We start from the raw sequence: 23,492 nt of genomic DNA, 5'->3' as shown, positions 1-23,492 counted from the left end.
TCCAACCGTGCGTCTCAATCACTGGTGCTTGATTATTTTGCTGGTTTACCTCCCCATCCTGGGCGGATGCCTTCCTAGTCGCTCCCCAGTCACATACGACACGCGTCATACGTGAAATTGACGTGATGTGTGAATTTATGTGAAGTGACTGCAGAATTAGTTGAGTCACTCGTCACGGACTGTGATGTCTGTAATATGTATCTCTGGGATGGTATCTAATCTCCTAAAGACTTCCCCTTCTCCCAACACAGTTCACCACTGAACCACTTCTTGTTCTTACTCAACTCCAAAGCTCAGAGAAAGCTTAAGACACCAAAAAAATGAGAGAGAAGCCTTGAACTTGATCATTGATCGCGGGAGTATGCAGAAAGTCAAACTCGTCAATCGAGATCCACCAACAGGTAAATAGATAATTAACAGGTAAATGACCCGAGTGTGGTTTTTTTCCTCACATACTTAGTGCGAGATAATGGGACGTGTCCGATAGCAAGAATATAAATAAGATAAGTTCTTCTTGAGAGTGTCGAAAATATTGGTATTTGCATATGGACACAAGTTCAATTATTTGTTCGATTGAGTGGATGAGCAGGAAAGTGCAAATATATGTTTTAGGTAATTTTTGGAATATTTCGTTTTATAAAGAAATTGCCTTTTGGCTTATGAAATGTCACAGAAAGTGAAGCGAAATATTGCACAATTTGGCATACTTTTGTATAAACTTTTAATTATCGAGACTGGTTTGCAGAGTTAATTTTTTGACCATCTTATCTTATTTTCTTTATTTAATTCGAGAAGTCGCTATTTATAAAACAAATTAAAAAAGGTTTTTTTTTTCAAAGAAAAGAAGAGATAAATAAAATTCTTCACATGAGACTCTGTTTAATATTGCTTGCATACCATTCAATTTAAAGAGGAATAAATCGTTTATAAAGTTAAACTAAATATGTAAATACTATTATAACGCTAATAACTATTCACAAAATAATGAAATAAATGTTAATATTCATTTTTTATGATTTCTGAATAGAGGAAAGCGCGCTACCTTAGGACGACTCAAGCTTCGGACAATTCAATTTTTTCTCTATATTCCTTATTAATTTCACCTGTACCTGTACCTCTTTTCTTAAAATTTGAGGCACTGGACTAGCTATTAAAATACAATATTATAATGGATCAAATTCATTTATAACACATTGAAAAAAATGAATTGCTCGACGCATAAATCGTCCGAAGGTAGCGCGCTTACCTCTACATATATGGTGCAATAAATTTGTTTATTTAAAAAAAATTAAAATAAAAGTTGAAATGAAAATTTGAACATTTTTTTGGCAAAAAACAAATGAGCAGTAAAAAATTCTAAATGGGCAGTAAAAAATTAAAAATGAGCAGTAAAATATCTAATTATGGTCAGTAAAAAACTTAAATCTTTACAATAATGGACCCAATTTATATATTTAACATTTAAAATAGTTCCATATAGAGTGAAAAGCCTTTTATTTTCCCTTTGCCAAAATTTGGACGATAATATCACTGTTTCAAATTTTTTTGTTACTGATCAATTTGAACTTTTTACTGCTCATTTATTCAATGCCATTTTTTTTACATTTAACAGTTTTTAATTAGGGGGATGTGGGGCTACTTTGAGCTGTGGGGTTAGATTCTTATACGACTTTTTCGGCTATTTCTAAATCGCTCCTTGGAAATTACAAGGGGCCAACTCACTTTTTGGCGATTTTGAGGTTTTAATGCACTCAGACAGAGAATTTAATAAAATTTAAGATGATATGAGTCAATAAATTTCGTTATTAGAAAAGTTTTTCAAAATTTTACTCTTTGTGATTGCTTGCGCGGTTTTGTTTGAAGTCAAGGGACACAAAATAGATTTGTCGTTCAAATTCTTGTGAAACAAGGAACTAATTCAAGCTAGTTGATCCCTTGTCATTCTAATTTCATGAAAATTTGCATATAATTTAGAACGACAAAGAGCTAACTCATAAAAAACATATTTTGAAAGGTAAAAATATGTTTGTTTCGATTTTTATAATAATGCTCATACAAATTGAAAAGAATTAAATTATTTTTATTAACATGCTTAATTGAGATAATTATTTATATAAAGTTGAATCTTTCATGCTGTCTCCTGAAAAATGGCTCAGATTGAGTTGGCCCCTTGTAATTTCCAAGGAGCGAAATGAAGCTGGTCCTTACAATTATTTTATTTAGATCCACAATTAATTTGTTTATCTAAATTACATCATGTGAAAACCCAGTATCCGCTAGAAACATACTAAAAGACAATCGTATAATAGTGTAGCCCCACAGCTCAAAGTGACCTCACCGTTTTTTTTTTAACTAATTCTTAACATTTAGCTTGCAGCTCAGGAACATACAGCCACATTTAACATTAGTAAACTTGAAAACACTTTACGCACATTTATTATCAAAAACTTTGAAGGTATTTCTGTCTTATGGCCTCTACACACTGGAGATTTTTATGTCCATATTGAAGCAAATTCCGTGTTCTTGTGTAGGGAAAACTGTTCAATATGGACATATTTTTCCCTATTGTGTAGAGGCCGTTAGATTCTTTTACCAATATTTTGCTTATTGCCAGACCCAATAAACATTTCTGGTCAAAAATTGGACAAAATGTCGAAAAACGAGGTCAAGAAATGGGCGAAAACTAGGCACACGCTGGGCAGATTGTCGAAAATGGGGAATAATTTGTCGACATACGGTCGACATCGCTGTCGACAATAATTCGAAATTTTTCCCCAAATATTTTCCAAAATCTGTCCAGTCCACAAAAGTCAAAATAAATTCCACAGCGAGTTGCCAGCAGTGAAAAATATATTCCACATACAAAATAGATATTCACTTGGCACCACATCAAGCGATAAATAATTCCATCTCACAAAATGAATGAAAATTATGATTCCTTTTACGCAGGAATACAATCATTTTTATATTTATATAGAAAATGCAGAAGTGCTTTTCCGATAGGGAATTGAGTGAGGAATCATATAGTTTTACGCCTCACACGAACAATATAGATTTCTCTGGAAAAATCTACTTGAAAAATGGAATTATTTTTATAATTTTTCCAATTATATCCAAAAAAATCTATATTTTTTATTGAGTCATAAAAGGCATGAATTAGAATTTTTAAGCAAAAAGAAGACGAATAAAAAGAGTTTCAATTTTCCTCTTTATTTCATTTACTTGAAATTTCGCCATTTGCAGAAAAAAATACGGAATGAATATTTTTTACGCGGTATAATAATCGCGTATAGTTGGGGTAAAATATGGAATAAAGCTAATATTTCAGTAATTTTATATTTTTAGCTTCATAATCCTTTTTTAACACTATATTAAACAAATATTCAGTAAAAATGTTGTATTTCTAAAACAAGAAAAAACTTTTTCCAAATGTAATCTTATATTTTGATGTAACTTTCTCTTATAACAATTTTTTCTTTTTTTTATTATATATTTGTAATAATTTTTTCTTATATAAATTCATAGGATGATTTCAATATGGACGTAACAATAATGAGAAATTATATTTATGTAGTGTTGTTATGAAACGTTAGTTACGTACAAAATATTTGCAACAAGACGAAATGCGGTTTATTAGCTTATAAATGCTCTATATACTCGCAAGATAAGCTAAAGCCAGAATTATTATCTTACAAATATCTAATGTGCTCACTGCTCACGATAAAAGACATATCAGGGACTATTGATACAGAATACTGGTAATTATAGCTCAAAATGGAGACTTTAAGTTCAAAAACGTTTGGAATACAAGCGACTCAAAGCAAATAGATCTTTTTATAGAGAAGAATACTTCCAATTAAAGATAACATAATGTCTTTACTTTATAAAGGCAAAAAAACAAATGAGCAGTAAAAAAATTCAAAATGTGCAGTAAAAAATTAAAAACGAGCATTGAAATATCTAAATATCGTCAGTAAAAAACTTTAATTTTCACAAAAATTGGTCTAATTATATATTTAATATTTAAAATTGTTTCAGACAGAATAAAAACCCTTTATTTTCACTTTGCCAAAATTTGGACGATAATATAACTGTTACGATAATATTGTTACTGATCAATTTTAACTTTTTACTGGTCATTTACACAATGCCCTTTATAAATGCCCACAATACGTGTGAACTACAATGAAAAGAAGATTTTCGAGCATAAACCCCTGGAATATCATCGATATTTGAGAAAAACACACATCCCATTTATTGATAATTAAAAAAAAGCCGCATTTGTATAGTATGTCAGGAAACTTACTTTGTTATATACGAGCTCAGTCATCTCAGGACTTTAGTCATAATCATAAGTATATTAGCGTATTATTAGTTTACTACTACAGAGGTCCGTAGCATTTCACACACAATCTTGAGAATTTTATGTAGAATAAGTACTGTATTGCATATTCACGACCGTGTTATGCAGAAGCTCTGTAGGTGTTTTACAATAAAAATGTATAGGATTATCTTGACAGTATTAGTGTCGTTTACATACTAACAGTCCCCGTTTTGTCTTATATTACGGGTATTCTAACCATTTACCATCTAAAAACATCAGTTATTCATATCTCGCAAGTATTTAGTACATTTGTGAACTTACATTAATCACAGCCTTTATGGCTATGCATGTTCTAATAACTCTTTTTGAATTGTATTCCTAAAAATTGAATAAAATTGAATTGAATTGAAAAAAAAATGAATTATCATGAGTATTCTACACGTTTGTGATCATTACATTTGTGAATGCTCTATTCTGGAAATGCTTTAAAATTTAATAATCTCGTGAAAGAAGAAGTTCGTCAATTTGGTACCAAAGAGATTTTTTATGGGTTCACGTTCATATGTTGCTAATACAAAGCAAAGAAAATTAAATAGAACTTTTTGGACAAACAATCCTCATTTTGCCTTATTTAGTCAGTGTTCGAGATATTTATTACAGACTAACAGTCACTCTTCGTCTTACCTTAACTTGTAAGCATTTTAGATATTTAAAGTTTAAATGTTTTTATCCTCTCTTGCGTGTATTTGATATATTTTCCGGCCAACAATCACTGTTCAGCCCCATCTCGCTGGTATTTTGGAGATTTATTTGGAAAAAAATTATTGTTATGCACTTTTTCTTTAGTATATTGAATGTTTACCTCCTGTTAGGCTTAATGTATATAGTTTTCTTGAGGTTTCTATGCTAGCAATCCACTTTACCCTATCCCGATAGTATTCTTGGACGTTTACTGACAAACATCTCCCATTTTGTCTTATGTTGAGCCTCAGTGGATCAGTGGATAGAGCAGTGGCTCTATGACTGTGAGGTCTCGGGTTCAAAGCTGAGCAGCAGCAGAAAAAGATTTCTGATGCCATATCGGCTTTGAATTCATCCAGTGAATGAATAAATAGTAATGCCAATGGTACTCATTAGCAAAAAAGTGAACCGCATAGACAATAGAGGTTGGTACGAAAAAAATGAGTTTCAGCATGAAAGTGGTTCTTCAGTCGATACAAATAGTCACTGTCAACTGATCCAAACACACACCGAGATGGGCTGCTGTGATATAGCAGCGGCACTGTGTGTGGAGGATAAGATAGAATAGGAGTGGGTTAGCATAAGGCGCCCAATTGAGGCCTGGATGCATCGGTAATCCGAAATGGAGAACTGACCCCTGGCAAAATCTTATCTTATCTTGTCTTTTGTTCCAACTATTCTAACCCTTTTTCTCGTTGATAGCCTTTCTAGCGAGTATTTGAAGCTTTTATGGACTGAATTGAAATCCTCATTTTGTCCAATGTCGCGGAAATTCTGAACGTTTACGGACTCCCAAACCCGTTTCATTTTATTTTGTCTGTTGGAGTTTACAAAAGTTTTAAGGACAGGTCAATTTAGGTGAAAAATAAGTATTAGAAATGTTTAATATCATATTTTCTCTACCGCGGAATAAAAATCTGTTAAAATACTACAGTAGACTCTCGCTCAATCGGATCTTTTCCAATCGGGTGACGAATTTTGCTGACAATTTTCACGTTTAATTATAAAGCTAATTTGCTCAAATTCGCTGCAGTTCTTCCTATTTTATCGTGATTCTTTATAATTGAGCGTTTTTTGTGGAATTTTCAAAGGCTTTGACGCCCAAATCTATCGATAAACCGGATGGCATTTTGCCCCATATTATATTATCATTATTATTATTATATTATTATAATTATATTATATTATATTATATTATATTATATTATATTATATTATATTATATTATATTATATTATATTATATTATATTATATTATATTATATTATATTATATTATATTATATTATAATATTATATAATAATTTATAATATATATAATTAAACAAAACTCATTTATAATATTGAAATTTCAACGCAAGACCACTGCGTCAGTCAGACTGTTGAAAAATTTATTAATAAATAACAAGGTGTAATTAATTCCAAATAAATTATTACGCGTAATAATTATTTACGCGTATCTATTTGTCTTTTATTAATTATTTCTGTCAATTCTCCAGTGAGCACACTTTCAATTTCTGGCAGAAAATATCTTAAAAATGAGTTGGAAAGTCGTGAAGACAATTGAGACGACCGCAGTCTCATCATCGCTGTTCCGGATAGTTGGAAACAGGAGGGATTACTCTTCTGGCCACCGCCAGAATTGCGAGCAATTGAGAAGCTGAGACTTAACCTCACTACAGTTCCCGGTAAGCAAATAGTAAACACAATTTTTGGATTTATTATAAATATCTTTTGTCATTTTAAGATAAATCCTGGTCTATTTACAAATGTGAAGTGAAGGCGCAGAGAATTGATACATTTCAAGATGCTAAGAAATTGGAGACAGAGGATGAGGAAGATTATATTCTGGACTACAGGCAGAAGAAAAGAAAGAAAAGTGAACCTAAAATGTCTCTCGCGCAGTTAGACTTCAATGAATATGTTGCCCAAGGAAATTCCTCTCAGAATTGTACATCTGCGCCTTCATTGAATCAAACATTTGTCCAGAAAACACCTCTCGGATCTCTACGTCTTCCAACGTCACAAACTGCAGTGACAGAATCCTCTCATCATCAAAAAAAAAATCCAGAAGCACCTTCTGTGATCACTACGTCATTGTCTATCGCCACAAATCGTACTGACATGATTTTCTCACCAATTCAGTGTCCGGAAAGATACACTGTGGTTGCTTCGTCATCACCTATCACCAAAAACTGCCCTGATATGATTCTATCAACAAACAAGTGTTCAATGGAGCCTCCAGAGAGACCCGCTGTGGTCGCTACGTCTTCGTCTATGGCCAAAAACTACCCTGACACGTTTCTCTCATCAAAGAATAATCAAGAAAGAGCCTCTTTTGTCGTCTCGACCGACGTCACAAACTACTCTGACATGATCGATTTCATGAGTGTCCAGAAGATTATCTAGTATGCTCATCTACAAGAACGCCTCCTGTAAACTTTACGACCCCTTCTACCTCTAAAAAATAAAAAAAAATATGTTGAAAACTCAAGTTTTTAAATTACTTATTCGATGAGATTTCTAACAATTGAGCCTATTTCTGAAAAAAACCTATTTTCCTCCGATTCACGAATATATGGGGGACTAAAAAAACTTTCCCTAGGTGTTCTAAGACTTATTCAAAAACAAATATCCTCGATTATCTTGGTTCTTCATTTTTATTTCAAAGTGTAAAGCAAAGGTAAAAAGACCTATGATACATGATTGCTTGCACTAAGAAACTGAACAGAAAAGCAAAGAAGAAGAAGAATCCAACGAACATGGTAAGAATTTTGTCGATTTTTTGTCGACAAAATCTCGAAAGACTCAGTCGAAATTTTTTCGAAAGAAAAATTTCCAATAATTGTCCAATTTCTGTCCAATTGGTAAATTTTTGGACAGAAATTTTTCCAAGCGCTTGGAAAATTATCTGTCCAATATCTGTCGACACTGTGTCGACGAAATTTGGGCAGCTTTCCAATCGGAAAGAAAATGTTGATTGGGGAATTTGTTAAAACCTGTACAGGGAAAACTGTTAATTTTTTTTTCAATAAACCAAAATTGACAGAAATTTCTCTAATATGTTGGAGTCATAAGACAAGCCCCTACATATTGGGAGCAATTTTCACTAAAAATAGTTTTTTTTAAAGAAATCATCTGCATTGCTGTTGGTGAAAATGTTTAAATTCTGTCAAAAATGCAAATTTTGACGAAAATTGTACCCAATGTGTACAGGCCTTAATGCTAATAATCGTCAAAATTTCAACAAGAAAAACAAGCGTTCAAATGCCTATTTTTCATATCTCTTGCTGAATTTAATTAACATTTAGATAATTTAGGAGACTCATGAAGGTTACGATATAAAATTAAAAACTGTTTTATTCTGTATGAAATTCTGTGTGAAAATATCGAATTTTTAAATTTTCAACTTATTGCTTTTGGCGTTTTTGGCTCAAGCTTGAGCACCCACTTCAAATATTCATTCATTCATTCATTTTCATTCATTTTCAACCGCTTATCCCTATTGGGGTCGCGGGCCCATGACATCCAATCTAGCAGCCCACGCCTGTCGGTCCTCCGCCACTTCAGGAAGATGTTCGGGTTCGATCCCGAGGCGTTCCAAGGCAAGATTCTGAATTTGATTCAGCCACCTTGTCCTAGGAGCCACCTTGTCCTAGGGGCCACCTTGTCCTAGGAGCCACCTTGTCCTAGGACTTCAAATATTAATCGTACTTTTCCTAAAAAATTTGAGCTTACTGTAAAATAAGAATTTGTAGAATTTATTATTCCTGTGTCTGTAAAAAGGCTGTAATTGAACTTTCGATTCTAAGATTAATGTCTTTTACTTTTTGGGTAAATAAATTCAAATGTAATTGAATATTTTATGTAATAGAGTTTATTATATTTTTTTTAAATAATTTTTAATTAACTTGTGGAAATATAATTTCTTACACATTATAAAAGGGACAGATAATCCTAACCGGCTTATGTAGGTGAGATTCTTAACGTGAGCTAGTTCGAAGTGCATGCAAATTCGATTTAGAGCTGAAGTTGGGAGACGCCATTCAGTTATTTTGAATCAAATTCGTCAAATTATACAAATTTTGTATTTAAACCAAAATATCAAGGATTTGGATGAACTGGCACAAAAGTGATATATGGGTGAAATGTAGACCAGAATGTTCTCTATAATTTTCCCATAGAACATGATCTCATCGATTACTCAGAAGCCAAGATAAGCGAGGTTTTTTGTTTCTTAACTCGTTTTTTCATCCAGAGTGCCCCAAGTGTTCATTTGTTGAACTTCAACTATATCAAAGAATTGTTGTATTTTGTGGGACTTTCCATTTGAAACCATATTTTAAGTGTCTTGGTGGAGTAGAGGCAGTCAAATTGGCATCTGAGTGATTTCAAAGCGTTATTATGGGAAAAATCAATTTTTTCACACTTAAACGGCAAAATCGGAGTGATAGCGTAGTCTGAGTGGAAAATGATGTATGGACGAAATGTAGAAACAAATGTGCTCTACAATTATGTTGAAATAATCATCAAAATCGGTTCAGCGACAGTCGAGATAATTGAGGTTATGTGATATTGAAATTGGTTTTTCGACTGTGGCGCCCCTGGTGTTGGTCCCACGAAGTTCAAATATTTTAGAAAGTTGTAGTATTTGGTGAGATCTTTCGTTTAAGTCCTCATTCATCAAAATCGGTCACATAGAACCGGAGATATGATTTTTTGAATTTCGTGAACTTTGACCCCTCATATCTCCGGTTCTATTGAAACCACAGCGCACATACGCACCATTTTGGAAACGTCCTAGACTGGACTACAACATACTAAAATTTCATTAACTTGCACAATGCCGTTTTTTAGAAAAGTGACTTTGAATTTCGATGAATTTTGACGCTATCACAGCGCCACCTGTGGTGACTTTTTGAACTTCCATCTGAAAGTGCTCATTGAGACGAAACCAAAAAGGTAAAATTTAGGTCGCTATGTTAATTAGAACCGGAGATAGAGGCCGGTCAATGTTCGAACTTTGACCCCTTATAGCTCGGGTCAGGGGTTATGGATCGACTTAAGGTTTTTTTTGTTTGATAGGTATAATCAACGGCTACAACATACTAAAATTTCAGCCCGATGCACAATGGAATTTTTGAGTTATTTAACTTTTAATATTTAAAAATTTTCTTTTTAATAATAGCGCCCCTAGCGGTGGTTTTATGAACTTGCGATGTTAGAAGGGGAGGTGGCATTTCACGAGAGCTTTGCAAAAAGCCCTCACTTTTTAAATTCTGACAATTAGAACCGGAGTTATGGCCATTTTAAGAAATTTTTTTTGGACCCTTATAGCTCGGGTCAGGGGGGTCGGGGGACCTTAAGTTTGGTATTGATGGAAAGCTCTAAGGCCCAGCTATAACATACTAAAATTTGAGCCCGCTCGATGCCATAGGGGCGGAGCTATTGAGAAAACAAAAAAAGGGGGGTCTTCAAAATGGCGGAAGGAGGGGTGAGGGGTGGGGGGTCAATGCACCAAGTTGCAATTTTCACCCGATATATAACCTTTGCCGAAAACCGCAAGTCGATATCTCTTTTAGTTTAGGAGCTATTAAGCTCCAAAGAGCGGCCGGCCGGCCGGCCAGCCGGCCGGCCGGCCGGCCGGCCGGGAACGTAAAATAGCCACATATATATTCGTGATCAGGAAGTGGCGAAACACATTTTGGCCAAGTTTGAGGTCGATCGGACGACATGAAATTTTGTTAGGATTATAGTAGGTGAGATTGTTAAGAATCTCACCTAATAGGGGGTTCTTTAATTTTTATCATATTGTTCATGAAAATGTACTATATTTGCAACAGTAACTAACTAAGAACTATATACAATAAATTACGCTTACAATGGAGTAACAAAATATTTGCTTTCTGAAAAAGTGTGATAAGTTTCAAAAATCTTTATAAGTACTTTTCCGACAGCGTTATCAGTCATTTAATTGGTAATCTTCTCTAAGAAACTCTCACGCGATGAATAAATTGTAAATATTCTGTAAATCTCTACCAAATATAGACTGACCAATTTAATTATATAACTTTAGCACAGTTTGAACGCACACGTTCACGCATTTTTCACTGTAATCTATTGAATTAAATTTCACTTACACTCACATTTTTACAACAAACACTTTTTTTTTAAATATTGCCGGCAAGATTGTTGTCAATTCCACCGGATCACATCAAGAGTCCAGGAGTGTTAGTAAACAAGCCAAGTGATCAGCAAACACAGAGAAACCAACCGAGATTGCAGCAACAGCTATAAAAGTCGATGGGTCGACCGGCTCCCCCTCAGTGTCGATCAACATTCCATGTACGTCGTTTCTGTTGTTAAAAATATACTGAATTCATTTGTTTGAAGACTGATTGATCAGCAAGATCATGAGAATCCCTGTGATTTTGCTCGCGTGCATCGCAATCGCGAGTGGAGCTGTCCTTAAGAAAAGTGGCGAGACGTTAGAGGAAGAGGAAGCACGAGCTGAACAGAGGCTGAGAGAGATCAATGAGGAACTGGATCGCAAAAAGAACATCAATACTGTAGCATCCTGGGCCTATGCTTCCAACATTACCGAATCCAATCTCAAGAACATGAATGATATATCCGTGGAAACCGCCAAATATTACAAGGTGAGTCTTTTAATAGTAACTTTTTTTGCGTGTGATAGCGGAAAATTAAATTTAACGACATTATTAACTGTTTAACAAAACAAAAAGGGGAATTTTATCACCATAGATTTACACTCTGCCCTTGTCATCAACTATTGGAGGTTGAAAGTTCCGTGATTTATCGGTTAAAATTGCAATTGATATGGTGGAATTCCTAAAATACTTATTTGAATGGTTTCAAAGCACGCAAACATTCTGAAATAGGTCAATTATTTTTGATTTTTAGAAATTTAACACCTAACCTAAACATATTTTTGCTTTCCTGTTTATACCAGAACTAATAGTTGCAAAACAATTATGTGCTTGTTACTTATTTTAAAAGAATATTATTTGTAAAGCTTTTGAAGGTGATCTTCAAAGAACTCTAATGTTTGTTTTTCTAATTCAAAAGCCGCAGAAACTAATTTCTTGGGTCAATTCGTTTTGTATTGATTTTTTTTAGCACAATTTATCGTCACTTATTCCATAGAATCATTTCATTGATTTTGTTAGTAAATTAATACATATTGACTGAAAATAAAATAAATATGCAAATATGTTTTTAAAAAATTCTAAGAATTATTTCCCTTAATATTGACATAAAAAAGCTTAAAGATTTTAACACTTACACAGATTATTCATAAACTAAATTTTTTGCTATGTTCCTTAATGAATTTGACAAGGGTTTTTCTCCAAGAAATCATCAATGAACATTAAGGGGTTACATGGGTCAAAAAGGCTGGGAAACTCAACATTTTCTATAATGTGCTTTTCTACATAACAAATTATTATTTTAATTTAAATTCTTAAGTGTAGGAAAGTAAGTATAATATTTAAACTGTGCTTTCTGAAATTTTCATTTAAAAATTTTAAAAATTCAGGGACATGATTTGCGGAGGCTTCAACACTTTAAAATTGAAAATCTGTATCGGAGAATACAAAACATTTTTCAAAAAATATTTTACCAATAAGGCTTAAAGATTTCTCTAAAAAATTTATCGTAAATTTATATTTATTATAATCATATTTTTTTTGGAAAGATATAACAATTTTAGGGTTCATAAGCGCTATAATGTTCTCATGTTTAATTAATCTCAAATACGATTTGCTAAAGTACGAAAGAGACTCAAGCTAATTGTCGAATAAAAGTTGAGAATCAGAGATAAAAAGTTCTCTGAGCTTTATGTTTACCGTCAAAAATGTAATGGGCCAAATATCAGTAGCTTTTTTGGACTTTAAAATACATGATGTATGGACAAGAATGAGAATTAGCTCTTAAAGCACGTTAAAAAAAACGAGATTAAAAAATTATTTCCTAATTGAGGTGTTTAAAGAGGAAATAGTACCTATCGGCATTTAGATAATTTAAGAAAGCTTTGTCTTAAAACAGACAAAGCTTTTGTATTTTCTTGCAGTATAATTTTTTTTTTAAATTGAGGGTCTAATTTAAAAAAAATAAGAAAAAGAAAAAAAACTTAGTTTCTTTTAATACTTATTCGAATAGTTGTAGTCCTTTAGCTAATCAGATCCAATTAACAATTAAAATTAAATCATTTGTTTTTATGAGTCATAACTGCATGAATGAAATAAAAGCGTCAGTGACTATCTACTGCTGTCTTGAAGATTTTTTTTTTTAAATTTGCTGTATGACTTTAATGATTAATTCACTTATTTTTTTACTCTTGTAATTACTTTTTCAAGATAAATTTTTGTTTTATTAATAATTATCGAATAAAGTTGTGATTTAATATTAATTTTATTCTTCCTTGGAGTATTGTTTACTTCATTTTTTATATTTTTTTATACCTTTTTAGACCTTTTTATAAATATATTTTATTACCTGTATTGCTTCTACAGAATGTTTCATTTCTCTTTAACATCTCATCGTGTTTAATTTTACGAGAATGTAAGGTTGAATGGGAAACTTTTATTTCATAAAATAAGTTCGTGAAAGTGAAATACACCTGTACTTAATTTTATTCTGCACAATAATGATCTAGATTGTTTTATGAATAATTCAACATTCTAGAAAGTGTTTAATTTAAGTTATATTAAATAATTTATTATTTTAAGATGCAATAAATTTATTAGTTCCTTTTCTGTGAGATTAAATCTTCAATATTCAATTATTTTTGCATAAGATTCCAATTGTTTTATTTTGCTAACGAATAAAAATCTTGCCTTATCTTTTAATTGTCTTTCTTGTCTTTTCCATTTAATGTGGGAATGACGAAATCTTTTAATAAAATTGAATAGAATCCCAATGAGCTTTTACCTTCAAAATTGCCTCCAGAATTGCAAAATAAACGTGAATCATATTTACGGAAAAGCACTCAATGATTTTAATTAATATTCAAGAAGCTGCATCTCATGACAATGAACTTGCATGTTTCTCAATTTCATTGATTGAACAATTTAATTTTATCTAGGAACTCGCTGCGGAACTCAAAGGGTTCAATACGAAGGACTACAAAAATGAGGACCTCAAAAGGCAAATCAAGAAACTATCCAAATTAGGATATAGTTCTCTATCTTCTGAGAAGTATAAAGAACTTTTGGAGGCTATAACATCAATGGAATCAAATTATGCTAAAGTAAAGTTGTGCTCCTACACGGATCCTAATAAATGTGACCTGGCACTTGAGCCTGAAATCACGGAGATTTTGATAAGTAGCCGAGATCCTGAGGAGTTGAAGTACTACTGGAAGCAATGGTATGACAAGGCCGGTACCCCAACTAGAGAAAGCTTCAATAGATACATTGAATTAAATCGGGAAGCTGCTCAACTTGACGGATACAATTCAGGAGCCGAATCCTGGTTGGATGAATACGAGGATGAAACATTTGAGGCCCAATTGGAGAATATCTTTAATCAAATCCGACCTCTCTATGAACAACTTCACGCTTACGTGAGATTTAAGCTGGGAGAGAAATACGGTCGAGATATAGTCCCGGAAAAAGGTCCTATTCCCATGCATGTCCTTGGAAATATGTGGGGTCAAACCTGGAGTGAAATAGCCCAAATTTTAGTCCCATATCCAGACAAGAAGCTTTTAGATGTAACTGATGAAATGGTAAAACAAGGTTACACTCCTGTTTCGATGTTCCAGAAAGGCGATGAATTTTTCCAAAGTCTCAATATGACCAAACTTCCCCAATCTTTCTGGGACAACAGTATCCTGGAGAAGCCTAAGGATGGTCGCGAAATGGTTTGCCATGCTAGTGCTTGGGATTTCTATGTTAAGGACGACGTGAGAATCAAGCAGTGCACCAGGGTTACAATGGACCAATTCTTTACAGCTCATCATGAACTCGGACACATCCAGTACTATCTTCAGTATCAGCATCAACCTAGCGTTTACCGTGAAGGTGCTAATCCAGGTAAGACCTATTTTTTCATTCATTTCTTAATTATCAACCGGTTTTCCCTAAACCTAAACCCCGGGAGGTGCGAATTAGGACATTTAGATTGGCCTTAACCCATTCCTTACCATGGTATTATACATCATACGCAAATTGAGTGATTTTAGATGATTTATTCCAGGGAAATTAATATTCGAATTTATGTCGGGAATGGATTTTTAGTTACTTTAGTCCTTCAATTACTTGGAAAAAATAGCCCGACAGAGATGGGAATAAATTTTGTTGTTCTTTTCTCGCTTCGATTAAGTCATGCAAAAATTTTACTCAAAATGGCGGACGGAAAATGCGATATCCCGTCGAATTTGTTAAAATTGATCTTCAACCTCTTTCCTGATTTGAATTCTGGTTGCCAATGTGTTTTCTTGGATAGTTACTCTATCTAAATCAATAGAGTTTGTAATGAATTAATGAACAGAATTTAAATTCAGTGACTTTTAAGACGCGTGTTTGAGGGCGGCTCCCCGCGCCCCCATAATGGATAAAAATTATTTCTTTTCAAAAAAAATCATCTATTAAACTGTAGGAAACTAATCCCAAAATATGAACATTCTATCTCAAATATTTCTGGTACATTGACTGAATGGGTTAATCTTCGCTACTTCAAGGATGTCAGACAACTGAAATTGCATTATCTACCTTCGTCTAGATCTCTCCTGAGGCCGAGGTCCCTCCACAACGGTGTGCAGTCTTTCTGGGCAATTTTTCTAGACATAAAATATATTCATTAAATAATCGTTAATCTAATGATCTGCTGCTGTCTAAACCGGTTTTGAGACTAGAGGTTTAGCCTCGTTCCCGAAAGTCTCAAAATCCTAAATGGCGAGCAATTTCATTGCTTTTAGAGAGCCTAATAGGTCATTTACCTTTAATAATCCAATCCTAAGGTTAATTTTTCCAAAAAATCGTAATTGACAAGAAATTAGAGCAATTAAGCCATTTGGCTTAGCCTTATGCCCTAGACACTTACGACTAAATCCGAGAGACGGCTTAGTGGAAAATGATAGACATGTGGTTTAACCATTATTTCGAATGTAATGACGCTGAGTCGTCTCTCGGCTTATCCACACTGTCAAGGCCCTTAAGTCTTAAACCCGTATACGCTTAATAGGCCACTAAATAGATCTGAATAAATAGTCTTTTTGGACAATCTTTCTAGACCTAAACTATGTTCAATAAATAACCGTTAATCTAATGATCTGCTGCTGTAAAAAACGATCTTCAGACTAGAGGTTTAGCCTAGTTCCCGAAAGTCTAAAAATCCTAAATGGCGAGCAATTTCACTGCTTTTGGGGAGCCTAATAGGTCATTTACCTTTAATAATCCAATCCTAAGTTAAATTTTTCCAAAAAATCGTAATTGACAAGAAATTAGAGCAGTTAAGCCGTATGGCTAAGCCTTATGCCCTAGACACACTTGCGACTTAAGCCGAGAGACGGCTTAGTGGAAAATGATAGACATGTGGTTTAACCATTATTTCGAATGTTATTACGCTGACTTGTCTCTCGGCTAATCCTCAAGTCTGTCAAGGCCTTTATATTAGATTCAGACTGGAGGTTTAGCCCAGTTCCTGAAGGTCTCAAAAATCTTAATAACAAACTATTTTGATGATTTTTCAAAAGCTAATAGATTATTTGTCCTTAATATCCAATTCTAAGCAACAATTTCCTCAAATATCTTGCCGGATAAGGAATTAAAGGAACTAAGCCATATGGCTAAGCCTCAGGTCTGAAGCCCGTATTAGGTTTGAAGCCCGTATAAGTCTAATAGGCCACTAAATAGGTCAAATGGTAGAGTACTCGCTCTATGATGCAAGTGTCGAATCTGCTTTAGGTTATCAGGAATGTTTCTGGCATTAAGAGTGTTGGAATGGAATACAGTGAGCTTTACTTCACTTGATTCCATGGCATGGAGCATGAGATTAACCACATCTTATAATACATAATACGGAACTCCCCTTGCGAAAAGGCCTACTTTCTCTATGAAATGTTGTGCCAGAAATATTATTATTAATAATGTATTACTACCTGTTCAAAGGTTTTCACGAGGCTGTTGGAGATGTCCTATCTCTCTCAGTTTCCACTCCAAAACACCTCGAGAAGGTGGGTCTGCTGAAGGATTTCAAATTCGACGAGGAAGCCCAAATCAATCAACTTCTGAACCTGGCTCTGGACAAAATGGCCTTCCTGCCGTTTGCCTACACCATCGACAAGTACCGTTGGGGTGTCTTCCGCGGTGAAATCCAACCATCGGACTACAACTGCAAGTTTTGGGAACTCAGGGCACAATATGGTGGTATCGAACCCCCAGTAACTCGATCAGAGGATGACTTTGATCCACCTGCAAAGTATCACATTTCGGCGGATGTTGAGTACCTAAGGTACTTGGTGTCCTTCATCATCCAATTCCAGTTCCATCAAGCTGCTTGCGAGAAGGCTGGTCAGTTTGTGCCCAATGATCCAGAAAAGACCCTACTCAACTGTGACATCTACCAGAGCGCTGAAGCTGGCAATGCATTCAAAGAAATGCTTCAGTTGGGATCTTCAAAGCCATGGCCGGATGCAATGCAAGTGTTGACGGGGCAGAGGAAAATGGATGCTGGGGCTCTCATTGAGTACTTCAGACCACTCAGTCAGTGGCTGGAGAAGAAGAACAAGGAATTGGGAGCGTATATTGGATGGGAAAAATCAACAAGTAAGTACCTTATTTTTGACACCAATGGATTCGAATAAGTTCTAAACTTTACATTTCTTTCAGAATGCGTAAAAAAATAAACCATATCCAGTATAATCATATCAAAATGGACGTAATATCTCATTCTCAAGTAACACATCTCTGTGTCTTATAAATTTTCTGTGAAAACTTCAGTGTTTAGTGTAATGATTGACAGAGGTTCACTTAAATAAAGCACTTGATGACTATTATTATTTATTTTTATTGCTTGAATTCACGATCTTGGACCACCTGTCTCTCCATCCGTTTAATTGTCCGTCGAAGTGTTGTCAAGGCTAGAGGTCAAACGGGTCAAACAGGAGATAGAAGCTTGGAATCTTCGGGGAACCCCCATAAGTTCCATCTGTTTAATTCCACTCTTTCTAAAAAAAAAACTTTTTTTCATTTTTAATAGGCATTAGAGGTTTTTAAGCAGAAATTTTGATAGAATCAACTCAAAATACGATTCTATGTATATATCATTCAGTAAAGCTTTATCACTCATTTTTTTCCTGTGTAAAACTTTAGATAACAGAATGATACTAAACATTTTCTGACATTTAAAATGTTGACGCTTTAGGAGCACCTGAGCATGATTGATTTCCCATGTTCGAACGAAAGACCCCAAAATATGCATCTGCTACATTGGCTGTATTGAGAGTGGATTAGAGAAATGCAAGAGCGCGGTAATCCTCAATTCTTGTACCACACTTCAAGGATTACATCCCCGTGAGGAATGGCGGGAGATACTTCAACCTCAAACCTTGTTTCCCTTGAAGAATGCATCATTGTTGTGGCCCCGAAAGCATCCCTTGGCTCTTACACAGTGTAAGAGTTCAATTTTATATTTAATTTTTGTTGCATGAAGTACATTGCTTGGGTGTGATACATTGGATGGGATGATGAATCTTGCGCGGAGACAAATCACTTGGGAACATGGATGAGGTTTCTGGGGACATAAAAGTGCATCAGACGCCTCGGCAATCATCCACTCGAGCGGCAATCTCTCGAAGAACAAGGAGTAATTATCAGCTTATTACACCCAAGTGAATTCCATCTCACACCCCCTAATGATAATGGGGATTAGATTGTGTTCAACACGAGCCACCAATCGACTATCACATCAAACCGCACCGAGGAATCCTCTGTGAGCTTTCTGGAGTAGAAAAAAAAAGAAAACCTCATACAGCTTTTCCTCATCTTTCGTGTCTTTCTTGCACAATCTCTCTCTCAGAGGGATGATGAGAAAAAAATTAATTAGAAATTGAGCTAAATGTAATTAGTTGTGAGTGGACTGTGAGTCAAAGGATCCCATTAATTCAATCAATATTCCCTCTGAAGATGACACTTTTTTTCCCTGCTGATACGTTAACAGAGTTTAAGAATTTAATAATATAGCCCGTACGAGAAATTAATGAAATTTGAAGTAAAAATCTTGGGAGAGATCCTTCAGTGCTTTAATATTAATTCAATTTATTAAAACATTTTCTTTTGTATCTTATAATTTTTGTAATCTACTAAAAATTATAGTTAAATCTCACAATTAAATAGACGACTCAGAAATCAATATACATCCCGAGTCTTGTATTCCGAGATAATTTTTTAGGATTCAAATGATAAAAATTATTCTTTGATTTGAAAGCTCCGATAGAAAATTTAATTTTAATGAGTAATTTCATCCAATTCATCCAATTTCCTTGTTCAGAATTGTTTTTCGATTCGTGAATGAATTTAATCGTTATCAACCCGGTATACATCCAAAAAACATCCAAAAAGATAATTCACGGACAGTTGTAAAGCGTGTGCAGTGTTCACGTTAAGATTGTACCCAAGATTAATGCTTTAAAAATTAAGTCTACATAATATTAAAAAAAGAACAATATTTTTTGAAACTCTAATTGTAGATTTATTAGATATATTAGTTTTTTTATTCAAGTATTCGATTGACGAAATCTCGAATCTTCTTCTTGAGTCCTCCCATCAAGGTCTGTATAAGACCATCACCACGGTTCTAGGTTGTTTCATTCCATTTTTTCTTGAAGTCCTCGATCGACACGTTTAGCTTCTTCTTCAGATCGTATTTGATAATAGTCCAATATGTTTCAACTGGACGGAGATTTGGAGTGTTTGGCGGATTCATCTCCTTGGGTACATAACGAACGTCGTTCTCGTACCATTCTTTGGTTGCTTTTGAGTAATGGCACGATGCCAAATCTGACCAGAAGATTGGAGGTATGTCATGGCATCTGTACAGAGGCAACAGACGTTTTTGGAGGTACTCGGGGATGTAAATCGACGAGTTCATATTGCCGTGCATAAAGAACGCCTTGCTCTGACGTCCACATGAGCAGATCGCCATTCAAACCAGGGGGGTGACATTAGCTCTGAAAAATGCGCCCAATTTTAGTGTAACTTTTTCCCTGTTTTCGTAAACATTTCATGAGATATTCCCAAAACTACGTAGGTTGCCAATTTTGGGTTTTCGGTTGCCTATTCTATATTAAATTGGCTTTTATTTTGTATTACTAGTATTTTCCAATTCATTCTACACTGACAGAAAATAGCTAATAAACCCAAAAGTTTTTTCGGCGCGCTAGAAACATATGGGAAACATAGGAAATGTCATGCCCCTGATTCAAACCATATATTTTTTTTTGGAAACTTTTCACGTATTTTTTCTTACATCCTGTGTGAGACTTTGCGGTGTAATATTGCTGTCCTGGTAATTGTTTGAAGTCTCCTTTTATGTATGTTTCACCATACATCAAGATGCACCCACTAAAGCCAGACATCATCGTATCGTGCAGCCTTCGAGTTCGTGTTTTAGCTGACTGACTTTGTGCATCCGTGCGATGAGGGGCTCCTTGGTCCTTAAAAGTCTTCAGTCCATTGCTCTGTTTGATTTTGTGCACAAGACTTGGAGAATATTTAAGTTTTTTTTTTGCCACATCCCTCACAGATGTCGAATGATTGTTCTTGTAGCGCATGTTCACCTTTTTCTCCAAATCTCGATCTCCAATACCCCGATTTTTTCCACATCCTAGTTTAAGGGCAGTTGTTTTACTGTCGAGGTATCGAAGAATTACCCTCCGGACGATCTGGCGTGAGGTATTTGTAAGTTTTCCAAGGGCCGCGTAATTGATTCGAGGATTTTTTAGATACGTTTACGCGATCAGTTCCCTTCTCTTATCTATGATTATTTCGTATCTCAGTGAAAAATGAACAGAACTTGTTAAAAGTTTCACCAAAAGAAAGATAGAAACACGTGTTACAATGTTTACGAAAATGTGGAGCTAGTGACATCTGTCATAAAAATATCAAATCATTTGGTACAATATTGTCGTGGACACGCTTTAAGTCATGAGTTCGAGCATTCCGCAAAGCTGAAGCGCTTTGCCATTTTTAATGAACTTGAAGGATATTCAAGAATTTATGAGGAAAGCTCCAGGAAGGGGCTAGGAATATGATTTAATCTAGGAAAATTTTCCTTAAGTTCGCCCTCCTTTACAATTTGTTTTTTTTTTTGGACACCAAAATAATCTGGTTTATAAAACAAATAGGAGATTTCTTTAAAATTTGTTTGAACTCATTTATAAATAATTAATGCTCTAGTGCTTTTCCTATATCGTCAGTTAAATCAGCATTTGTCGTAACTTCCTTTTGACAACTTTTCAGGAGACGAAATTTTCAGTTCAGCATTGTTTTTCGTAAAAATGAGCCCCGAATGCGATACTTTTGAGTCAAAATAATAAAAGTGGCACTAATAAACTGTAAGTTAACTTGAGAAAATCTTTATAAAATGATTTAAAAGCTGAGATATTGAGGTATATGTTAGAAGAAACACAGTAATATTTTATCGTAACTTGCATCGTTTATAAAGCCGGAACTTCTAATGTATGAAGATCTTGGAAGTTACGACAATTTTCAAAAACACATTATATCAATTTTAATTACTCTAGTGATAATGAGTGCCATTATTTCACTAAATTAGTCAATTAAATTGTGCTCCTTGTCACTAAAAGCTTTTATTTCATAAATTTTATTTAATAAATTTTGTGCGCCGCATCGCTTGTTTTGTTTTGAAATAATGAAAGACGGACAGGGATTTTTCCTCACTTTTTCTCACAAATATCGAATTAAAATGATTTAATGTTGCATTATTCGCACTGTCTTTGGATAGATATGGAAGAGTTTGTGAACGTTTTAATGAGAAATATTAAATTTTTGCTGCAAATTACGAGCCACGCAAGAGAGCTAAAAAAGTTACGGCAAATGCTGATTAGAGCAAATTTTGTATGAAAATTTGTCGTAACTTCCCCAAAAATGGAAGTTACGATAAATTCTGATAAATTTTTTTAATTAAGGGCACTTACGATAATTTTTGTTTAAAATAATTTTTAATGGGCCTATAAATGTTTCTTTTAAATGAGTTTAACAAAATGATTTAAAGACATTAATTGTCGTACTAAGGTCGCAATTCCTAAAAGATTCACCAAAAAATTTACCTGTTTTAACTTAACCTTAATGTTACTAAATTCTGGATACTCTATCTATTTTTTTTGCATAAAAGTTTCAATAACAAAATAAAAGTAATGCAGATGAATTGTATGCATAATTGTTTACACCATTAAAAAACAAAAATTCTCACGAATTACAATTTTGAAAGCGATTTAATAACATTTTCTGAATAAGTTTTTCAAACGACCGACGACGCAACAATTATACCGCACAAAATGAAATTGCAGCAATATGTGGAAAATTCCAGGAAATATTAGGAAATTGTCATCTGGACAAAAAAGTACAATTAAAAATTAAATTTTCCTGTGGAGTTTCACTTGATGTGTGTGACTTAATTGTGATTGTTCGCCTCAAAAAGTCCCTGGTGATGAGAAATAATTTGTCGGTTGAAGCTCATTTGTTCCTGGTAGCTTCCACCATTTCCACCTATTTTTTTTTCAGACATGTTCTACCAGCAAGATGTGAAGGATATATTAAAAAAATAACCTTTTCTCTTTTACTCACTGTTCCCTAGTACTCTTTTGGCAACAATTTTGATGAATTTCCCGCAGCTGAAAAACACAAAGGAGAGAGCATTTCCCGGTTGCAACTCCAAAAGCATATTTCCTATTCACTAATTTTCCGGTTGAAACGCAGCCAATTAAAATTGAATGCTTTATTGAGTCTCAACAATTAATTGGAAGGGATTTTTACTCCTACGTCCAAATTGAACTTATATAGCATCAGTCAAACTTGCCCTTAGCAAGGAAAGCCAGTAAGAAGTTGAAGGGAAAAATGATGGACAATGTGATTAGTAAATTGAGTTTTTTCCTCCTTTCGCATCTCGCAAAGTCTCTCCATGTCACAATTGTTGCTTAACTTTTATAATTTGGACAATATATCGTTCAGAAGGAACTTTAACAAGGAAGCAGGAAAACTCACCCTTCTTGCTGAGAAACTAGCTGAATTTACAAGAAGAATAGACTTTTATCATGACCATTTGACGTATTCTTTCCGTTGATTAGCGTGATTACGATTGCTGCAGTCCAGTATTAAAGTATTTGAGACGCTTTTCTGATACGAACAATTCAGTTTAATACACGGAAAATCAGGATTAATTAT

General features: G+C 34.2%; 2 protein-coding genes across 3 annotated transcripts; both read left to right on the top strand.

Moving 5' to 3' along the window:
• Positions 1–361: 361 nt before the first annotated feature.
• LOC129801007 (uncharacterized) lies at positions 362–7,815 on the top strand. Its single transcript, XM_055845760.1, has 3 exons — positions 362–401; positions 6,633–6,752; positions 6,812–7,815. The coding sequence occupies exons 1-3, from the start codon at positions 362–364 to the stop codon at positions 7,471–7,473; spliced, it is 822 nt and encodes a 273-aa protein (XP_055701735.1). The 3' UTR covers positions 7,474–7,815.
• A 3,442-nt stretch (positions 7,816–11,257) lies between these two features.
• LOC129801996 (angiotensin-converting enzyme-like) lies at positions 11,258–18,085 on the top strand. 2 transcript variants are annotated; one of them, XM_055847525.1, is made up of 4 exons: positions 11,258–11,723; positions 14,171–15,122; positions 17,199–17,855; positions 17,919–18,085. In XM_055847525.1, the coding sequence occupies exons 1-4, from the start codon at positions 11,478–11,480 to the stop codon at positions 17,933–17,935; spliced, it is 1,872 nt and encodes a 623-aa protein (XP_055703500.1). In that variant the 5' UTR covers positions 11,258–11,477; the 3' UTR covers positions 17,936–18,085. The 2 variants fall into 2 exon arrangements, with proteins under 2 accessions (XP_055703500.1, XP_055703499.1); XM_055847524.1 differs by having other exon boundaries at positions 11,347–11,723; positions 17,199–18,085.
• Positions 18,086–23,492: the final 5,407 nt, after the last annotated feature.

This window comes from Phlebotomus papatasi, chromosome 2 (assembly GCF_024763615.1).
Source record: "Phlebotomus papatasi isolate M1 chromosome 2, Ppap_2.1, whole genome shotgun sequence".
NCBI lineage: Eukaryota > Metazoa > Arthropoda > Insecta > Diptera > Psychodidae > Phlebotomus > Phlebotomus papatasi.
Note: the sequence above shows the minus strand (reverse complement) of the source record. Positions and strands in the feature narration are given on the sequence as shown.

Bases quoted from the DNA above. Each gene is read 5' to 3' on its own strand.
- LOC129801996 (XM_055847524.1), top strand. From the start codon at position 11,478: ATGAGAATCCCTGTGATTTTGCTCGCGTGCATCGCAATCGCGAGTGGA. The intron at 11,724-14,170 runs GTGAGTCTTTTA...AATTTTATCTAG, and splicing joins AAACCGCCAAATATTACAAG to GAACTCGCTGCGGAACTCAA. The intron at 15,123-17,198 runs GTAAGACCTATT...ACCTGTTCAAAG, and splicing joins CCGTGAAGGTGCTAATCCAG to GTTTTCACGAGGCTGTTGGA.
- LOC129801007 (XM_055845760.1), top strand. From the start codon at position 362: ATGCAGAAAGTCAAACTCGTCAATCGAGATCCACCAACAG. The intron at 402-6,632 runs GTAAATAGATAA...AAGACAATTGAG, and splicing joins CAATCGAGATCCACCAACAG to ACGACCGCAGTCTCATCATC. The intron at 6,753-6,811 runs GTAAGCAAATAG...TGTCATTTTAAG, and splicing joins TAACCTCACTACAGTTCCCG to ATAAATCCTGGTCTATTTAC.